At 42.9% G+C, this 18,448-nt stretch overlaps 2 protein-coding genes across 3 annotated transcripts; both read right to left on the bottom strand.

Annotated features, from left to right (window-relative positions):
* Positions 1-317: 317 nt before the first annotated feature.
* Positions 318-4,926, bottom strand: napba (N-ethylmaleimide-sensitive factor attachment protein, beta a). The gene is made up of 10 exons (XM_079559831.1): positions 4,717-4,926; positions 3,756-3,835; positions 3,430-3,546; positions 3,164-3,210; positions 2,954-3,031; positions 2,815-2,870; positions 2,552-2,636; positions 2,352-2,456; positions 1,185-1,253; positions 318-1,039 (listed from the first exon to the last, which is right to left on the bottom strand). The coding sequence occupies exons 1-10, from the start codon at positions 4,812-4,814 to the stop codon at positions 887-889; spliced, it is 888 nt and encodes a 295-aa protein (XP_079415957.1). The 5' UTR covers positions 4,815-4,926; the 3' UTR covers positions 318-886.
* A 443-nt stretch (positions 4,927-5,369) lies between these two features.
* Positions 5,370-17,307, bottom strand: plcb1 (phospholipase C beta 1). 2 transcript variants are annotated; one of them, XM_079559514.1, is made up of 32 exons: positions 16,874-17,307; positions 16,494-16,571; positions 16,327-16,395; positions 15,973-16,113; positions 15,824-15,903; positions 15,552-15,605; positions 15,241-15,316; positions 15,072-15,172; positions 14,679-14,842; positions 14,450-14,596; positions 13,684-13,841; positions 12,999-13,081; positions 12,739-12,823; positions 12,337-12,499; positions 11,704-11,759; positions 11,361-11,457; positions 11,013-11,097; positions 10,535-10,659; positions 10,240-10,394; positions 9,973-10,140; positions 9,788-9,887; positions 9,547-9,651; positions 9,045-9,157; positions 8,818-8,968; positions 8,698-8,751; positions 8,307-8,478; positions 8,012-8,138; positions 7,864-7,940; positions 7,660-7,749; positions 7,248-7,305; positions 7,070-7,156; positions 5,370-6,111 (listed from the first exon to the last, which is right to left on the bottom strand). In XM_079559514.1, exons 1-32 carry the CDS (start codon positions 16,970-16,972, stop codon positions 5,959-5,961), a joined length of 3,471 nt encoding a protein of 1,156 aa, XP_079415640.1. In that variant the 5' UTR covers positions 16,973-17,307; the 3' UTR covers positions 5,370-5,958. The 2 variants fall into 2 exon arrangements, with proteins under 2 accessions (XP_079415640.1, XP_079415639.1); XM_079559513.1 differs by having other exon boundaries at positions 5,371-6,111; positions 8,818-8,971; positions 16,874-17,303.
* Between the last annotated feature and the right edge of the window lie 1,141 nt (positions 17,308-18,448).

Genomic DNA, 18,448 nt, shown 5'->3' with positions numbered 1-18,448 from the left:
AAAGTGTAGTCATTTGTTGTTGGTTATTGGTTGGAGAGTACATTAGCATATTTGAACGATGGATAGATCTGCGACCCCAACACCCTTTTTCAACCTGTCAACACTATTCGAAGGAAAATTAAATGTATTTATAATAATTTCAATGATAATAAAAAATATTCTAGAACAACTACTTTTGCACTAATTCATTATAATTCAATCAACAATTTAAACCTTTTTAGTCAGACATTCCATAAATGAAATTGTCTCGTAAATGCATAAGCTCATGTAAAATAGGCTGCAAAGGCAAGGTCAACTCTAAAAACTTGACATCCATGAACAGTGAGTGTTGGTGCTTTTATTGTAACATTTACTCATTACACATAAATATTTGCAACCTGCATGTACAGTGCTGCAGTGAATTGCACAAGGAGAACATGAACATGATGAGAGACATGCACTGACACAGAAGGAGTTACTGACATCCGCTATTGATCGGAGCACGCGGAGTCAGCCAGTCGCCACTGTTGATGGGTGGGAGGATTTTTTGTGAGGGAGACAAAGAGGGCTCACATTTTCTAACATTCAGCACCAGAATAAACAATAAATAATACTATATCATAATATTATTTTCTGCACTAAATAACAATCTCATAAAGTATTTAAATAACACAAATATGTCCAGAATCAGTTCTTATACATTTTGCCATCAAGTATTCATCTTACACAAATGCAATGACAGTTGAAGCTGCCCAGTCTTTACAGAGGAATACTGTTGAGTTGGAGGACTGGGGCGTGTGGATAAAAGTGATGCGACTCACTGGGGTGACATGCACTGATATGTACAGCTGAAGATGTCCTCAGTACCCACCCTCCCCACATTAACTTTGAACAGGATATATAATGTTTATTTGAGGTCACCAGCATCACCCTGGATGGTTTTTTTGATCCGCAGGAGCATTGTGGTGAGCCACTGGTCCAGACGAGAAATAGAGTCAAACTCTTTTACCGCTTCTGTGAACGCCTCGCTGTTCTGTTCCTCATGAGCCTCCAGCAGTTTCTGTGAACAGAGAGTGAACAATTTTCATGAATTTACTCCATGCCAACAGCATTTGCAATGTGTACTGTGGGTCAGTGTAGGACTTCTGTCATTACTGATTGTTTCTCATGTGTACGTGTGCCCAAGAGAAGTGCAAAAGTGATACCTTTAGGAGTTTGAGCTCTCTGGAGTCTGTGAATGCTGGGAACATCTCCTCATATTTCTCTATTGCCAACTGCAACCACAAACACACAAAATGAACGGTGGCTCTAAGGAGAATGACAGGCATTGTAATGAATGTTTTTTTTCATCTTCAAACTAAACACAAGGCTAGTAGCTCATAATGGAACGAATACAAATGGGGCGACAATGGCTCAGATGATAGAGAGGGTCCAATAAACTAAAGCTTGCCGGCAGCTGTGTCATTGGGCAAGACACTTCACCCACCACCCGTATGGATGTAGCGTGTGAGTCAATGGTTGTTGGTGATCAGAGGAGCTGATGGTACAGAGTACCGGCCTCAGTTCCATCAGTCTACCACTGGGCAGCAGTAGCTTACCATCACTGAGTGAATGAATGATGATGAATGATGATAACAGTGTAGCATTTTCAGAAGCTAGTCAACGCATGCTTGTAAAGCACAATACAAGTTAACATTGTTATTATTTTTTGTTGTTATTATTATTATTATTATTATTATTATTATTATTATTATTATTATTATTATTATTATTATTATTATTATTATTATTATTTATTATTTATTATTATTATGATTATAGAGGTTGGGTCTTCAATTGACAGTATTTGTTGATCATTTATTTCAGTTTCCCCAGGACCTTTGTATTATCGGATTTATATGCCTTTTACTGCAGGGTCATGCATTTCATTCTTGACGAAAAACGAAAAACAACATCCCCCAGAGGTAGAAACACAATTTGATATGGTACATTTTGAGGTCAAATTATTTATGCAGGAACAATCTCATTGAGATTAAAAATCTCTTTTACAAGAGTGCCCTGGGTCTTCTCCGTTGTGAAAGCTAGAATGTTTGTCTATGTGGCCAAATACAGATGTTACAAAAGCTTTTCATTTTTTATTTTTCACAGCTTTCCACTGGAGCATGAGAATAGGGGTGGAAATGCCTTTGTAATGTTGCACATGACATGCTTCCTCAAAATGTTGAAACAAACAAACAAACAAACAAACAAACAAACAAACAAACAAACAAACAAACAAACAAAACATTATGTTTTGTTTCAAGTCTATTTGACAGATCCCTACACAATCATAACAGGTCATGCAGATCTAGTTCATTTGACGCAGGATTTACCTTAGCATTAAGCTCATCCACAATGAAGTGGCACAGAGAAGCCTTGAAGAAGTACTCTTTGGCATTGTACTTGAGCAGAGGGTTGTCCATGGTGCTCATTGCGACCTCAAACACAGAACATACAGAAAACACTGTCACTAAACTAAACTGACTTTTTGATTCACGGTAGATAAACAGGAATTTCATTGTGTGTATGTTACCTGTTCATAGATCTCGATGGCCTTCTGGTACTGCTCCAGCTGGGCACTGTAGTGGCCCACCTTCAGCAGACACTTGTTGGCAGAGCTAAAATGACACTTAGACTTAGCTAAACTTCGCTAAACATGGCACCTTTTCAAATGTTTGTAGAAATTGTAGTCCAGCTTGATGGGAGGATGACTACAGTTTGACTGGTTATTTCCTACCCAGTTGGCAATTGAGTTTTGAGACTTCTGTAAATACTCTAAGTTCTTGAGTGTTTTACCTGTTGGATTCCTCGCCCTTGTAATAGTCTGCTGCCTGCTCGTAATGGGCAATGGCCTGGAAACAAACACACATGTTCATAACTTCATACTGCCTTATTGCCACAGACAGAGGCTCTGGATGCAACAATCCAGTCTCACCTTTTCGATATCCACCAGCTCTGACTCATAAATCTCTGCAATGGTGATGTGATGTTTGGCCGCGATGGTGAACCTGCCCTGGAGCACGAGAAGAACCAATAATGAATTTGAGCAAAACAGACATAAAAATGTGCAGGCACATCAACGAGCAAAAGAAGAGCATATGAAAAACAAAGGAGAAGCATTCAATTGTGGATTATTGAAAAGTACCATGTCTGTGTAGATGTCAATGGCCTGGTTGAGACAGTTTATGGCCTCTGTGTAAGACAAAGAGCAAACACAGGTAAAGTACTTATTTGCAGATTTGCAACCAAATAATACTCTCCAAACCAGATTTTTTGGTGAGGAAAATTAACACGTTATTATTAGTAAAGGAAAGTAATTTGAAATCAGATAGACAGTGCCCCATTGATCTGCAGAGGAGACTCATTTCAACTCCTTGGCTGAACCCCAACCCCATAAGTCATGGTACTCACCCTGAGGGTCGGCCTTCTTGTAGGCGTTTCCGGCATCCACAAAGCTGGTGGCAGAGTCCAGTTTGTTCTGTAGCTGCATGTGTAGTCGGGCAGCTTGACAGAAGGCGTTTCCGGCCCCTGAAGTCAGGGAACGCATACGCGCATGCACACACAAACACATGTACAAAAGCACATGGTTAGGGAAAAACAGAAAGATAAGTTCTCCTTTGATTTTTCAGCTGTGCTTGGCATTAGTTATGACATGCAGGAACAGTATTGCTGTCCTATTTAAAACAGATTTTGCTGGGCGTGAGCTTGTAGGGCACATGTGTGGAGTATGCACCCACCGTTCCAGTTCTTGGCCATCTTGAACATGTTGGCAGCTCGGGCATACATCTCACAGGCATCCTCCACTTTGTGGTTCCCCCTGCAACACACAGACTCCATCTTCAGAACTGTGTTACAGCCAGCAGGAGGATTGTGCGTCTGAGGGTCCTACAGTATTTGTTTGTCATTTGATAAACCTCATGTGACTCTGTGAACCAGTTTGTTCCTATGAGCTCATTTACATATGCTGTACATCTAGCAGACACCTTAGGGGCAATATTTGCTGTAAAAACATGGCTAAATTGGAAAATGAAGTTGTTCTATTAAACACTTATTTTGAAATCCACAGTCTCTCCTGAGATGGCCTACTTCCCACACATGCCATAGCCCAAAAATATCCCAAACAAAAAAAGCCTACTTATTTTTCTACAAATCTACGATCCTGTTTCGATTTCGGGACTCAAGCGCAAGGATCAAGAAAACTATGATGTGGGCTATCAGCAATGGTAGTTTATGTACACCATATTATATGTAAAATATAGCCAACCCTATTTCTGTACATCTGCAACATAAACATCCGCTCACGCAACCCACTCAAGCTTCTGGCACATCCACTTAGGACCCTGTCCTATTTCACACCTGACACGGCTCAGCCTAGGACTCAGTCGGTCCACAGCACCACATCTCAGTGATGAGTGCGTGACAACGGGCCCCACTGTGCCCGCTGTGCGCTATGACGGCCGAAACGATTCTGTAAGTCGATGGCGCATGAAAAAATTTGGAGGCCCGCGAAGGACAGAATGTCACAGTGGTTAAAACTGCGCACCGCACATGATTTAATGGAAACTCATATGTTGAGTCATGTAAAGCTGGTTAGGCTACTACATGGTAGACTGAAAACAAGCGTTTGTTCGCCAAGGATACAGATAGAGATGGGCCCGTCCCTCCCCCATCAGCAGCTGAAACAGAAAGAGCGATTACCCGAACATCCCTCCGAGGAACGAGCCGGACGCCTTGACTTTCTTGTCAGCCTCAGCCATCAGCTGCATGGCCTCCTTCTCTTTGCCGGTGTTGTCCATGGCACTCGGTCCGACAGAGGGTCCGCAAAGAGGAGCGATGGAGAGGAGAACGACGCGTCAGATCGTCCCTGTTGCTGATGCTGAGGAGCTGCTTCTGCTACTGCAGGAGGATGGACGGCTCTTTGCTGACATCTATTGGCCAATGAAGCAGGGTTGATATTTCTAATATGCCTTGCTGGTTCAAAATACAGGCAATTAAAAATTCACATTTTAGACATGCAGCTTGTAGCCTAATGCTTTCATCTGCCCTGAGTGGCGGTGATTTAACCATTTAGGCATAGACCTGTGTGTACAGCAAAGTCACAATAAGGCCTATAATTTATATTATTTATATATTTTAGCTATTGATTAAATCATAACTCAGGTGCAGCAGTGAACACAGTCTCAACTCTCAGGAAATTATCAGAGAGCAACTGAAACTCAGTAGCACTGACCAACTCAACTACACACCTTAGTATTCACAAATTATACCAAATGATTGATTGATTGAATGGAATTGGTCTGGTCGATGTTAGTAATAAATAATTTGTTTATTACACCTCTTAAAGGAACATGACTTTGTATTGTATACAGCAAAAATGAGGTGAGCAGTTTGAGAGGCGCATGCTTCTTCCAAAGAAACGTGTCATTCACAACAACCCAAAAATACAGAAATGAATATTGATCCACAAGTTCCCCATTGTAAAACCCATATGGAGAAATACAAAGGACTGCGTAAGGAAGAGCATCTGACCTAAGACTACTTTAAATCATATTCTTCCAGTGACTGGAAAGTCCTTATTGTCCTGAGTGATTAAGGACATCGAGTCAGGTTTGTACATAAGCAAAGTGCATGCACTCTGAAGGGCTAGGGCTAGCATGCATGCAAACAAATAATTGAATTTTGAGACTCTCAATCTGCTCAATGTCTGAGGATTAACTCAATCCCATCACTTTTCAACAGATATTCACAAAGAGGAGCTTCTCTCCAGGCATGAGCGCGTGGAATATATTCTCCTCGAGAAAAAAAGGTGTTGTACATTTGAAGACCGGACAGATAAATCATCATGCATAAAAAGCTGAAAGTAAGCAAAAGTGTTGAATGTTGTAACAACTTGGTTGCAGGGAAATAGTAACAGTCTTGTAAGAAGCATATCCATCCTCATCAGTCCTCCTCTGACAGAGTCTCATGAGGTGTGGAGGATCTGGACTTGCTTTGACCTCTGACATCTGATGATCTGTCCATCAAAAAGTCTTGGATCTCTCCTGGTAAGCACCGAAACTTCTCCTGGAACTCTGCCTCCAGGGCCCCTTGCAACTGCAACCACAATGATATTCTCAAAAAACAGATTAACAAGTCGCGCTTAAATGTCACTAATCAACCTAATTTATTGCTTTTTGTTGCAAGGTCAATTTGATAGAACTAAACAACACTATCCTATGCATACACACACTCATAGTCCAACTGATCACCAAATCCAGATGTATGACAAAATGTGGCTAAAGAGTGTTTTTTATGTGACCATCATTAATGTACAGGCTGTGCATTTTGAGATCATTCAGGTATACATTTCCTATACCCACAGTGGGATGCACACTGAATCAGAATCCCTAATAATGTAAATGAAGCAAGGGGAAGATTAAATAATGTCGAAGAGTCATTAGGAATGGTTGTAGATGAGACATTCAAAAAAGCAAAAAAGCAACAAAAAAAATCATAAAATCTATTTTCATTTTCAAAATGATATCAATGTAAGAAAGGCCGGAGAACAAGTGTGTGACAGAAAACCCAGAAATCTGTGTGCTCTGGAAGACCTTTGTGAGGAAGAAAGGGATAAAACTAGAATTGGCTTCCATATTTAGTAGCTACAAGGGATTAATTCTGCAGGCTGGCTTATTTTTTTTTACATTAATACAGCTCGGTAACGAATTTACTACCAAGCGAGTGCCAATCCGCGCCACAGCAGGACCGGCTGTAGGTGACATCACTTTCTCTTGAGACACGAACATTGTTTAGCTCACGATGGGGTTAATAAAGTTTTAGGTTTTTTAAGGAAGAACACTAGGCAGCGTGATGTAAACAAGGAAATGAATGCAAACCACACCTCAGTCAACTTTTTTTTTCTCTCACAAGTGGCGAAGGCACATAGCGCAACAGACCCGCCACTCAGAAAACACCATATCGCTAGATGATCTCAAGATCTGGCCCTATGTCTTTTATTATTTCCCCCTGCTTCATTATTATTTGATCTGGGGTGCGGAAGTTTAAACCATACCCTGGGCTTCATTCCCTGGATCTGCTGCAAGAGCTCTGTGTGCTGTTCCTGGAGTTGCTCCGCACGTTTAGTCTGGGCTTCTTCTAACTACAAAAAAACCAACACACACACACTGTGAACCGTCCACATCACACACAGTCCAACCCACTTTGAGACAAGAGTTAGACAAGAGTCTCACCCGCTTGATGTTCTGGACCACCTCATTCACATAGCACTTGTTGATCTCAATCTTCTCTCTATATTGACAAACAGTTGTGATGTTATAGCACTTTGACAGACAGTGCAGTGAAATTTCGATGTAACGTTTACAGGCAAAAGGAAACAGTCATGCTATATTAGAGCCACATTCAAACAAAAATCTGTGAAGAAAAAAATAAGGTGTTGTAAAGGATATTGTGCTAGTACGGATCCCACAAAGGCCAGGCTGATTCCCTCTCAGACAACACATATTTTACATGCTTTTACAAAATATGCAGGTGTGAAGTGAAAGTGTGTTGTGTGAGTAAAAGGAAACATCCCCATGTTTGTATGTGAACCCTCTACACTGACTTTAGGTGTAGGTAGTGAAATGTGCAGAGACAAAGTCGTACTCCTGTGCCAGGTGTTTCTCTTTGGTTTTGGCTTGGTTGATCTTCTCAGTTCTCCTTCGATCCATCAGTCGCTTCAGTTCTTTTTTCTCTCTGTAGGCATAAGTTATAACAACATGGGATCTAGTTGTTGTGCACACTGGAATATGAATATGAATCTGAATATTAACGCTGCTGCAGCACTAGCAGTGTAATATCGAGTCTTACTTGTCATGAATGTCACCAAGTTTCTTGGTCTGGACACAGTGGTGCTCCTCTGCCAAGCTGCTCAGTCGCTCCGTCAGCTGAGAACAACAACAAAAATCTGCTTAGGGTGTGTGAGTGAGCAGTTACAAACACTATTGAAGAGTCATACCACTCGAATGTGCTCTCGCTGTAGATACTTCTGGCTGTAGTATTGCTCCTGCCTCAGAGACAGAAGTTGTTGCTGCTGCTCCTCCCTCACCTGAAGGAGGCGCTCCTCCCGCTCACTTTCTTCTGCTCTGTCAGACAGTGTGGAGACAAAAAGTAATCGAACACCAACATGTTAATTACACTACAGCCAATGAGTAAGATGTGTGTTTTATTCATATTTTAACAGATGCATTAATTTAACAACATAAGAAAGATAGCATCATTAAAATTCAAATAAATATATAAATAAAATTCACCTGCTGTGCTGCCGTGCCACCCGTTTGTACTTATTGTTTAAGTCTTGAAGTAGTTGACTTGTTTTCCTCTGATGCTTCTTCAGAAGCTCCTTCAGCTCTTTACTCTGTCGCCTCTGCTCTCTCTGGTACTGCTTGGACTGCTGCATATTCTCCATGGAGCACACTGGGATGTCTACAAAGGCCACAACATGCTTCAGTTACTGACACAAGGCTGCACAGGACAGTACCCTTTTATTTTGCTGAATTAACATAACACACTACACATCTTTAGAGAATATGGCCAGTAAAATGCATTGCATAGATTAGCAGTTCACAGGGAATTATAATTGGACAATTCTATAATTTAAAGATAATCTAAGTAAATAATGATAAAAACCCATTCTATACTCACCAATTAAAACACTTAAGACATGGTCTTCAGACTTGGGTGGGGGTCTGGTGGTATCTAAAAGACCAAAGATAAGCTCAGTCCATGTACAGGAAGTGCACTGTGATGATTTGTAAGAGTTACCTGCTGAAGCTGCATGCTGAATGGCTGCTGAAGCTTTGGGAGTGGTGGCCACAGGAGCAGGCCCCACTGGCCCAGGAGCTGAACTCAGGCCATTTTCAACAGCAGCAATTCTGGGATCAGCTTTTCTCTCAACACTGTTGTCAGTTTCAGTCTGCTGGAGTCACAGCACCACCAATCCATTTAGAGAAAATACCTTTGATTTGAGCTGATGGTACATTAATGCAGACCTCTGTAGGTGTGTCCTCCTCAGGCTCCTCCAGCGTCAGAGCAGCCAGCTGCTTGGACCTCTGCTCCAGAAGGTTCACATAGCGGATGGGGTTGGACAGGGCCTCAATCACATCTGAACAAGGCAAGCATCGGTCATGGGAGAGATTTAGAAATGATTCTTATCTCATGGTAGTACCATAAAAAACGGTAACAAGTTTAAAATGTATTTGTTTAAAATGTTAAATACCTGGGAAACTAATACTCCTGTCTCTGGGTGATTTGTTTCCCATTTAATTGAACTTTAATATACAATATACTTTACAGATTTAGAACTTATATCAACAGGACAAGTGCACTAAAGTCATTCATAGTTTTCATTTCACAGTACATCCTTATTCTTTTGGTTTGATAAGTTAAAGTCTAATTTCATAAAAGTATATATCCTACTATTTAATTCCATTTCAAACTCCTTTTTGCCTCTTGTTAAAATATGTAATCTGAACCATCTGAACCTTTTGTTACCTGCGAAAGTGTCAGGAACATAATCTTTGACCACTATATAGACAAAGACAGCAGGCAGGATGAGGGGGTGGTTCTTCTCATTCCTCAGGCCGATGTACCGGTAACCTGAGCGGAGAGAAAGCAATTTCATGTGGAAATTACAAAAATGTGCCATATGCTGAATATATATCATATCTGAATCTTAAAGCTTCACATTGATAGAATTGATGTTAAAGCTAACTGAACTGAAATAAAACTATACCTGGCCGTATTGCTGACACAGGGATAATCCTGTGCCCGATAAACTTCCCTCCTTCTTCAAAAGCAGCAACTCTTAGAGTGGCCAGAGTGGGCAGAATGACCTGGAGGCGTCAAACAGTGTTGTCAGGCTCATCAATGCTGCAATGAAACCCTTTTACCATCTTTGTGAAGGGGATAGGTCCCCACCTTTTTGAAGATGATAGGCTCCTCGTCCCACACGGGGTTGATGGCGTTGTTGTTGGGAGATGTTCGAGTTCTGAGTGCTTTCCTCCTTGTGTCCACGGGCAGCCCAAACATGTCCACCTCCACATACACGCCTACCCGCCGCTCACTCAAGAACTGCCCTGAGATCACCTGTGCAAGCATTTACCCACTCAGCAGCAGCAGCTCCCAGTCAAACAATCGGTAACATCAACCAGTACTATCGAACCCAGCACTCGCCCAACTACTCACCTTTACAGACAGGGTGTTTGCCACAATGCCGTCCACAGTATTCTCTGTGAAGGGGTCAAAATGTTTGTCAGGCCTCCTCATGAACTCTGGCTTCAGTCTGTAACCGCTCCGACCGTTATACTCAAACATGAAGAGGTTCAGCTGCATCGATATATCTGTATCGTAGACGAAAACAATCAATTACAAATACTACATGCACCACTTCATTTATTAGCCTGCATTATAGTTGCTGATATGCTAATTTTGTACCGTGGTTGGATAAAAATGAGACCAACAGAGAGTGTGATCTTCTCACCTATAGTTTGATAGTTGAGTGCCACCAGCTGACACCCGGCATTCCAGAAGAGCTGAGGCATGAAGTTGGACGAGTCCACTCTGGTCCCTTTGGGGTAGATGCGACTCAGCTGGGATTTATTATATCTGTGAGTACATGTTTGTCAAGGAGAAAGTGGACAATACTATACATGTCATGCAGATGACATTAGAGCATGGCAACACTAATCAAATAGATTGACAGAAGTCAAATGAATGTGTACTCTGAGGGATCATTAACACATGCGCAAACACTTTCTAAATGATCCCGAGTTGTTATTATTTTCTTTGACACTTAGAATGATGAGGGTTCTGTTTTGAATGAAACACATGTGCATACACAAATACTTCACACAGTTTTTAAATGTGTTTAAATGTGCAAGCTATCACAATAAAAATGCAAACATATCAAAATTGTTGCCATGGGATGTTGTAGCGGTGGACTTTGTAGCCATGGATACTCGACAAACTCCACTGGTGATTTTGTGAGATGCTCCAAAGCTTTGGTTTCCACAAAAGATGACATGTGGTAGGAGCGGGCCGCCTCTGCACAAGACAAACAGAAAGTCACACACACATCATTAGGGGATGTGTCTTTGTCCTCACAAGCTCACACCATAAGATGTGCTAGTACAATGGGTCCCGAGTGACTGACGCTCACATTTGACAGTTTGAAAGTCAGATACTTCAGATACTTTTCTTAAATCCTTTTTATGCTCTTTTATACAACTTTGACATGATTTACACTTAATTGATATTTTTCTTATCGTGATACAGGCACTGCAGAGTTCAAGAAACAATCTTCTTACTTTTGGAGGCCTCAAACGAGTTGAATTTGGTGGGCTGCACATAGTTGACGAGAGTGGACATTTCCTCTGCGGCCACAGCCTCCCGCTCCGCTGAGCCCTGCACAGCACACGCACTAGGGTCAGCATGAAAAACTCAGATGGACCACACAGGTACAAGAAATAGTCACATTACAGCAGGTAGTGGACTTCCACCACTCAGATACAGCACACATCTATATAACCAAACGTACGGACAAACGGAAGAGCGCCCTGTGGGGCAGTGAGCGGCAAATTGCAACAGGAGCATGAACCACAGATGAATTGAAGGCACCACAAAGCACAACAGCTCAGTGTTACCACTGACCTTTTTACCATCATCGTCTTCATCATCCTCATCCTCCTCACTCTCAGCCTCAATCTCTGTCAGAATAAAAGAATGAGCTTCATGCTTCATCTGTAGGCCTGCAGAGACTCACCATTGAGAATGTCACTGAGAACGAGTTTCATCCCTGACAATTGCAGCTTCCCTTCCTTCTCCCCTGCCTTGACCAACTAAAACCATCTCAGTCAGCATGGACTGTATAAATCAGATGAATGGCTGATACTGACATCTGTAATCCCTATCTTCCATTATCAACAATTCAAAGGCCTGCATAATTCTCTTGACTTGAGTATTTCCGGTGGAATGAATTGGCTGAGTATTTTGTATTTCTACAAGTTTAGGGATCTTTTAACAACATTCTAGTTTGTCTAATTGTCTACAGCACACCGCTCTTTTGCTCATTCTACACATTCTGTTTCACTGACTAATGACCTTTTTGTTAAATGATATACTTTTTAAAACACAGAAGGCTTCACATTGGTAAGTATTTGAAGATCTTTATACTCATCCACATGCTGTGAGTAGGACCTTGGTGAAGTCATGATGTTCTTGATATTTGAGAGTGGCAGATGAACAAACATGTTGTGATGAAGACACTGCTTTGTTAGGTCTCACCTCCAGGATTGTTGCTAGGAGACAGCGGCTCATTCTGATTGGCTGCCTGTTCCGTCACTCTCTTGACATCACCACTGGGGGAGGGTTTATGGGACTTTTTATTCTTGATGAGTATTTTTCCCATCAGCTCTAGGGGGCTGGGCATAGGGAAGCCAGGCTGCAGCTGCACACATACACGATGAAGAGCTTTCAGACAGAAAAGAAAAAATCTTTGTTTGTTAGCACCACCTCCACTGTGTCACAATGTGCATTTTAAAACATTGGTAAATTTAAAAAGACAACATATCCATGTCCTCACGTCAATGAGAAAGAGACATAAGGTCATGTGAGTGTTCACGAAGAGATCACTATGATACTGCAAGGTCATGAATTTTGTTCATGTAACAGTTGTAAGAAACTTACTGGATATTTATCCAGAGGATCAGTCAACAGTGCTTCTCCAAAGATGGAGCGACAGTATTCAGCCATCTTGGCCTGCTGCTTAAGCCTGAAGTTGAATATCAGAGTGAAGACACCTCAATAATGCTGTGAAAAAAGTTCTTTGAAGATTCTTTTTAATTTCACCATGCTTATACATTTATATATCACATCATTAAATGAAAAGGAAAATAAGAAAATAATAATAATATATAATTCAAGTGTGAGCTTTGTCAAACACTCACGAGTCTACATGGTTTTCAAAAGACAGTATCACTGGGAAAGGTGAAGTCTTGAATGCGCACTCCGCAATTGCTTCAATCACTTCCTAAAAGGACAAAAAGAAAAGGTTGAAAGCTACATGCATATTCATATTTTCAATTTGTTTTTTTTATGTAAATCTAGTCCATATCATTAAGTATCTGCTTTGAGTAAAACATTATGGATGCAAACCATCTATTGCCACCATTAAAAGTGGATTATGTAACATTTTATGCAAAAAAAAAAGTTGACATTCGTGCTTATTTGACCTTGTAGTGACCCAATGGCTGTATCAGTGATCAGCATGGGGCCTTTGCTTTCCATCACGGTGGTCTCTATGATGCTCCAGGATCAATTGTTTTGTAGGTTTTCTGATGAGAGGGTCCATCTGCAGTGAAAACCTTCTAAACAATTGTTCCTGGAGCGTCCTAGAGACCACTGTGATGCAAAGTAAAGGCGCCATGCTGACCACTTGTACAGCCACTGGGTCACTACAAGGTCGCAAATATCAAAAGTCAAAAATGTTCACATAAAAAGTTGCATAATGCCCCTATAAGCTCAAAGGAAAACATTTTTCGTTAAATTAAACTCTGTTCTCTTAATAATAATAAGTAATGGACTTACTTCAGTTATTTACACACATGCAACAAACATGATTGATTAGAGTACCTTAAATGATATTTCGGATGTCATGGTGAATCCATGTGTGATGACCGGCTCCTCGTCTGCAGTGCGTCCCTTCCACACGTCCAGTTCCACACATCGACAACCGGCCAACAGCACCTGGCGGTACATCTCCACCGACGAACTGCCTGCCAACTGGCCCGCTGTGCAACAACACACCAACAACATCCAATCAAACCAAACTTTATTTGTTAAGAGATTATACACGCTTATACATTCAAAAACATTCTCAGATATCACAATGTTCTCATATCGCCACTCCTGAGGTAGAGGCCGCCTGGACATGGCCTCTGCAGCCACATGGCATAAGATGCTTCCAGCTTACTTAAACTCAAACACATGCATCCCTACAGACAGAAACAGCCCCCTGAGCAATCAGCACCAGGCCCTGACATGATTCACACCTTTCACGCCACTGACTATGACACATGCGGCCCATTTAGCGTTTTAATCTCGCCCGCCAAGCAGTTAAGCCTGACTGACACTATAGATTCTGTAGTGACCTCACTGACATGTAGTTTAGGCCATTTCAGTTTATTTGTAAATTGTATTTGATTGATAACCACAAAAAGTGCAAAAGTAAACACCAAATGTGGCTGTTGGGTTAAAAGATTTGCCTATGAAGTAAGCGGTTTGAAGGGTCTTGTCAAAGGACCCACACTGCTCATTTGCCCAGTGGAGATATGAACCCCAATGGGTTAAAAATAAACTGTGCTAATGTTAAGCGCTGGCGACAAGTGTCCTGTTGCACCTGTCAGGTAAGTATTGTGAGACGAGTTGATGAAGTAGTGCGACAGAGGGAAGCTCATGTCCTCAGACTGGTCCAGCTTCTCTGGAGGGATGACTCCGTTCTCGTCACTGGAGAGGTAGGCGCAAAAGCCCTGCAGGGAGACCAGGCCTGGAGGAATGAGAGGGCACCAGAACATCAAGCATAAAGATGGTTTTGTGTGGATCAGTCGGTGCCACATGCTCAGCTGTACCTTGCTGCAACAGGTGGTCTTGGTGTTGGTAACGCTCTAACAGTGAGAGGGTCTGAGGCGGGCGCAGAGGCGGGTACAGGATTTCGTTCAGCCGTGGATCTCGTTGTGTGCTGTTTATGAAGTCTGTCATCTGGTCCAGCGTCAGTGTACTGTTGGTCCCTCCTCTGCAGCAACAACACAAACATCAGAATGCCACTGTGTAGTTGCTGATGAGGTGAGATGTCTTTGAGAAATTACTGTAGTTATTGTTTTTTTTAAATAATCCATTTAATATTGCATTGTGAATTAGTATAACCAATACATAGTGTATGTTTGTTGTATCTATTCCAGTAAAGACCAATGATAATCCCAGTGCAATCCAGGTAAAAACACAGGGAACTGTTCAGTACTCACTGGAGTTTGAAAATATTGGCTATTTCAGGTCGTGGACATAAAATCTCCAGGAAGCTACGATAAACGTCCAGATTGAAGTCCTCCAGTCGAATGCTGTCGCCCTGTGAGACAAAAGGTATAGTTAAGAGTGTTACCGCAGACATCATCCCTCCCAGAAACCCTTCCTTACCCGGCCATAAGGCAATCTACAACTTTCTAGGGCATTCTCCACTCTCTTGCGATCAGATGAAAACAGGCGAACAATACTGCAACAAGCAAAACATGAAACAACACCATCATTTGTTGACCAATGCTTAAGTATGCCTCTACTAAAAAGGGGGGAAAAAGCGTGTAATATTTTCTGTTTTGTGCAGTTGAATCCCTCTTCTGGGTAAAGCACAGTATGCTGTATTCATGCAGCAGTGGTGTGATCAGAGTAAAGCTGTAAGCAATTCATTTTGTAAGGAGCCCCCCCAGATAGAGTCAGAATGATATACATACTTTTTGACAGGCATTTTTCCTTCTGCATTGAGCTGCAGAGTCAGCTTGACGTACCTGTTGAATCGATAAATTACAGTAGTGAATTCGTAAATAACACAAAAAACAAAATATGTATATGCTATAGAGGGAAAACATCCAGTAAAAACATTTTTGTAACCTTGTATAGTTAAATCTTAAGTGACAGGTCAGTGGGTTAGTTGAAGTGTATATACTATGTTTTAGGAAGCGGCAGCTCTGGTTTGTGTTTGTGTGTTTATGCGCTTGCTACTCACGCCTTCAGTAAACTCTGCTCTCTATTGAGGTTGAGGCTGAGCAGGTTGGAGCACAGGGCAAAGAGATCCTCACTCCACACCTGCCACACAGAACCATCACACGCTGGTAAGATTGACAGACAGGACAGTCATCCCTTTAGTAACCCCACCTTTGCCTCGTCTTCCTGTGAGGCGATGAAGATGAGTTGGCTGACGTTGACCTGGTCAGAGGCAGTCACCACTGTGAGCATGCGGTTCTCCAAGCGACCCACCAGGTTTCCCGCATCCAGCAGCTCTCGCAGCTTGGCCTCCTGACATCACAGTCACACAAATAAAATCCATGGGACACTGTAAATGGCAACATCTTTACTTTCAGATTTTCAGAGCTTTCTTCTCTTCTCTTCTTCCTTTCTAATGTGAATATTTCCAGTTCAGATGCTTGAACCAAGGCTTTCGACTACTTGTTTAGGTTCTTTTCAGTTGCAGAAGGGACACTATAACTTAAGGGAAGTTACATAGCCTACCTTTGCAGTCTTGGTACTTCTGCCTGTTCGCACATCTTTGATCAGGGTCACGTCCAAGAGCTCTGTGTCCTACAAAACAAATGGGGAAAAAAACAACAACAATGTTCAACCATCATAACAAAATACACCAAAGCGGGCTGTGTTGTAGAGGTATGGGGGAGCTAAACCTTATTCTGGTCTGTCCAGTGAAGATAAAATCCATGCTGGTCTACACGCAGGGTCACTGGAGTCACTGTGGACAGGTCCTGTGACACACCATTAACACCCAGTTAGAAAAGACCTCTCAGCAAAATAGGCAAGTTAATACACGCGTGATGGGCCTGTATTACTGAATTGATCCACCCCAACCTCCAGGTCTGCACAGATCAGGAGCACACAGGGAATCTTCATGTGTGATGTGAATTTAACAGTTGTAGAAGGTCTACATAAATAAACTAACCCAAACCCAAACAGATACCTGATGATGAGACTCGAGTCATTTGACCAATATGACTTAAAATCCACTTACCAGACAGTAGCCTACAGGAAAACAGACATATAGGCATACCTCATCCCATTTCATGAAGTTGCTGCCAGTCCTCAGGGTGTAAGAGACTGCTGGTGGCTGCAGCTTGAGCGCGTGCACCCCGGGCTGAGCGCTCGCCATGGCTTCACTCACTGTGCATGTCCAACTCCTCACAACTCCGCTCTTCTCTGCTCTCAGCTGCTCCCGCGCCTCACCGCCCCTGCTGCAGCTCGCCCACCCTGCGCGCCTCTGTTGGTGCTGTTATGCACGAAGACATACTCAAACAGATGCCTTCGTGGGAGACAGGATACTGTAATTGACTCATCATCGATGACATGCGCAGAGCGCACACAAAGCGTGGCGGGGAAACAGGGAGGAAGAGAAGGGAGCAGGTTTACGGTCAGATAAGGCCAGCTGCCTATTTACTACGTTGCCATGGCGACTTATGGAGAGAGAGAGGGTTCTGGGGAGGTGATAAAGGATAGTGAGAAGAGGAGGTGATAGAGGAGAGAGGAGGGTCTGAAATGATAGAGGAGAGAGGAGGGCTTGAGGTGATGATGGAGAGAGAGGATTCTGAGGTGATGGAGGAGAGAGAGGAGGGTCTGAGGTGATGGAGGAGAGAGGAGGGTCTGATGTAATGGAGGAGAGAGAGGAGGGTCTGAGGTGATGGAGGAGAGAGGAGGGTCTGAGGTGATGGAGGAGAGAGGAGGGTCTGAGGTGATGGAGGAGATAGAGGAGGGTCTGATGTGATGAGGAGATAGAGGAGGGTCTGATGTGATGAGGAGATAGAGGAGGGTCTGATGTAATGGAGGAGAGAGAGGAGGGTCTGAGGTGATGGAGGAGAGAGGAGGGTCTGATGTGATGGAGGAGAGAGGAGGGTCTGAGGTGATGGAGGAGAGAGAGGAGGGTCTGAGGTGATGGAGGAGAGAGAGGAGGGTCTGAGCTGATGGAGGAGAGAGAGGAGGGTCTGAGGTGATGGAGGAGAGAGAGGAGGGCCTGAGGTAAAGGAGGAGAGAGGAGGGTCTGAGGTGATGGAGGAGAGAAAGGAGGGTCTGAGGTGATGGAGGAGAGAGAGGAGGGTCTGAGGTGATGGAGGAGAGAGAGGAGGGTCTGAGCTGATGGAGGAGAGAGAGGAGGGTCTGAGGTGATGAGGAGAGAGAGGAGGGTCTGAGGTAAAGGAGGAGAGAGGAGGGTCTCCGGTGAAGGAGGAGAGAGAGGGTTCTAATGTGATAGAGGAGAGAGGAGGGCCTGAGGTGATGGAGGAGAGAGGAGGGTCTGAGGTGATGGAGGAGAGAGGAGGGTCTGAGGTGATGGAGGAGAGAGGAGGGTCTGAGGTGATGGAGAGAGAGGGTTCTGAGGTGATAGAGGAGAAAGAGGGCTCTGTGGTGATGGAGGAGAGAGAAGGGTCTGAGGTGATGGAGGAGGGACAGGGTTCCGAGGTGATGGAGAGCAATATTTCCAATATTCATTAATCAGCCATAACGTTTCGGTATTGCCTTCTTCAGATCATTCTTTTTTTTCTTTTTAAACCACCACAGTTGCACTGGTTCAAAAAAGAAAAAAAAGAAAAAAGAATGAACTGAAGGAGCCACTCCCACTCTCCCCCATCACTTCTGC

The sequence above is a fragment of the Gobius niger genome, assembly GCF_951799975.1.
Source record: "Gobius niger genome assembly, chromosome: 7".
NCBI classification, from domain to species: Eukaryota; Metazoa; Chordata; class Actinopteri; order Gobiiformes; family Gobiidae; genus Gobius; species Gobius niger.
The sequence above is the reverse complement of the archived record's forward strand: the minus strand, read 5'-3'. Positions and strand labels throughout refer to the sequence as shown.

Coding starts and splice junctions, on each gene's coding strand:
- napba (XM_079559831.1), bottom strand. CDS start 4,814: ATGGACAACACCGGCAAAGAGAAGGAGGCCATGCAGCTGATGGCTGAG. Junction 3,836..4,716: donor TTCCTCGGAGGGATGTTCGG/GTAATCGCTCTT, acceptor TGTGTGTTGCAG/GGGGAACCACAAAGTGGAGG. Junction 1,254..2,351: donor TGGATGAGCTTAATGCTAAG/GTAAATCCTGCG, acceptor TTGTGGTTGCAG/TTGGCAATAGAGAAATATGA.
- plcb1 (XM_079559513.1), bottom strand. CDS start 16,972: ATGGCGAGCGCTCAGCCCGGGGTGCACGCGCTCAAGCTGCAGCCACCA. Junction 15,317..15,551: donor GGAAAAATGCCTGTCAAAAA/GTATGTATATCA, acceptor TGCTTGTTGCAG/TATTGTTCGCCTGTTTTCAT. Junction 10,660..11,012: donor TCACCAGTGGAGTTTGTCGA/GTATCCATGGCT, acceptor ATGTACTCACAG/ATATAATAAATCCCAGCTGA.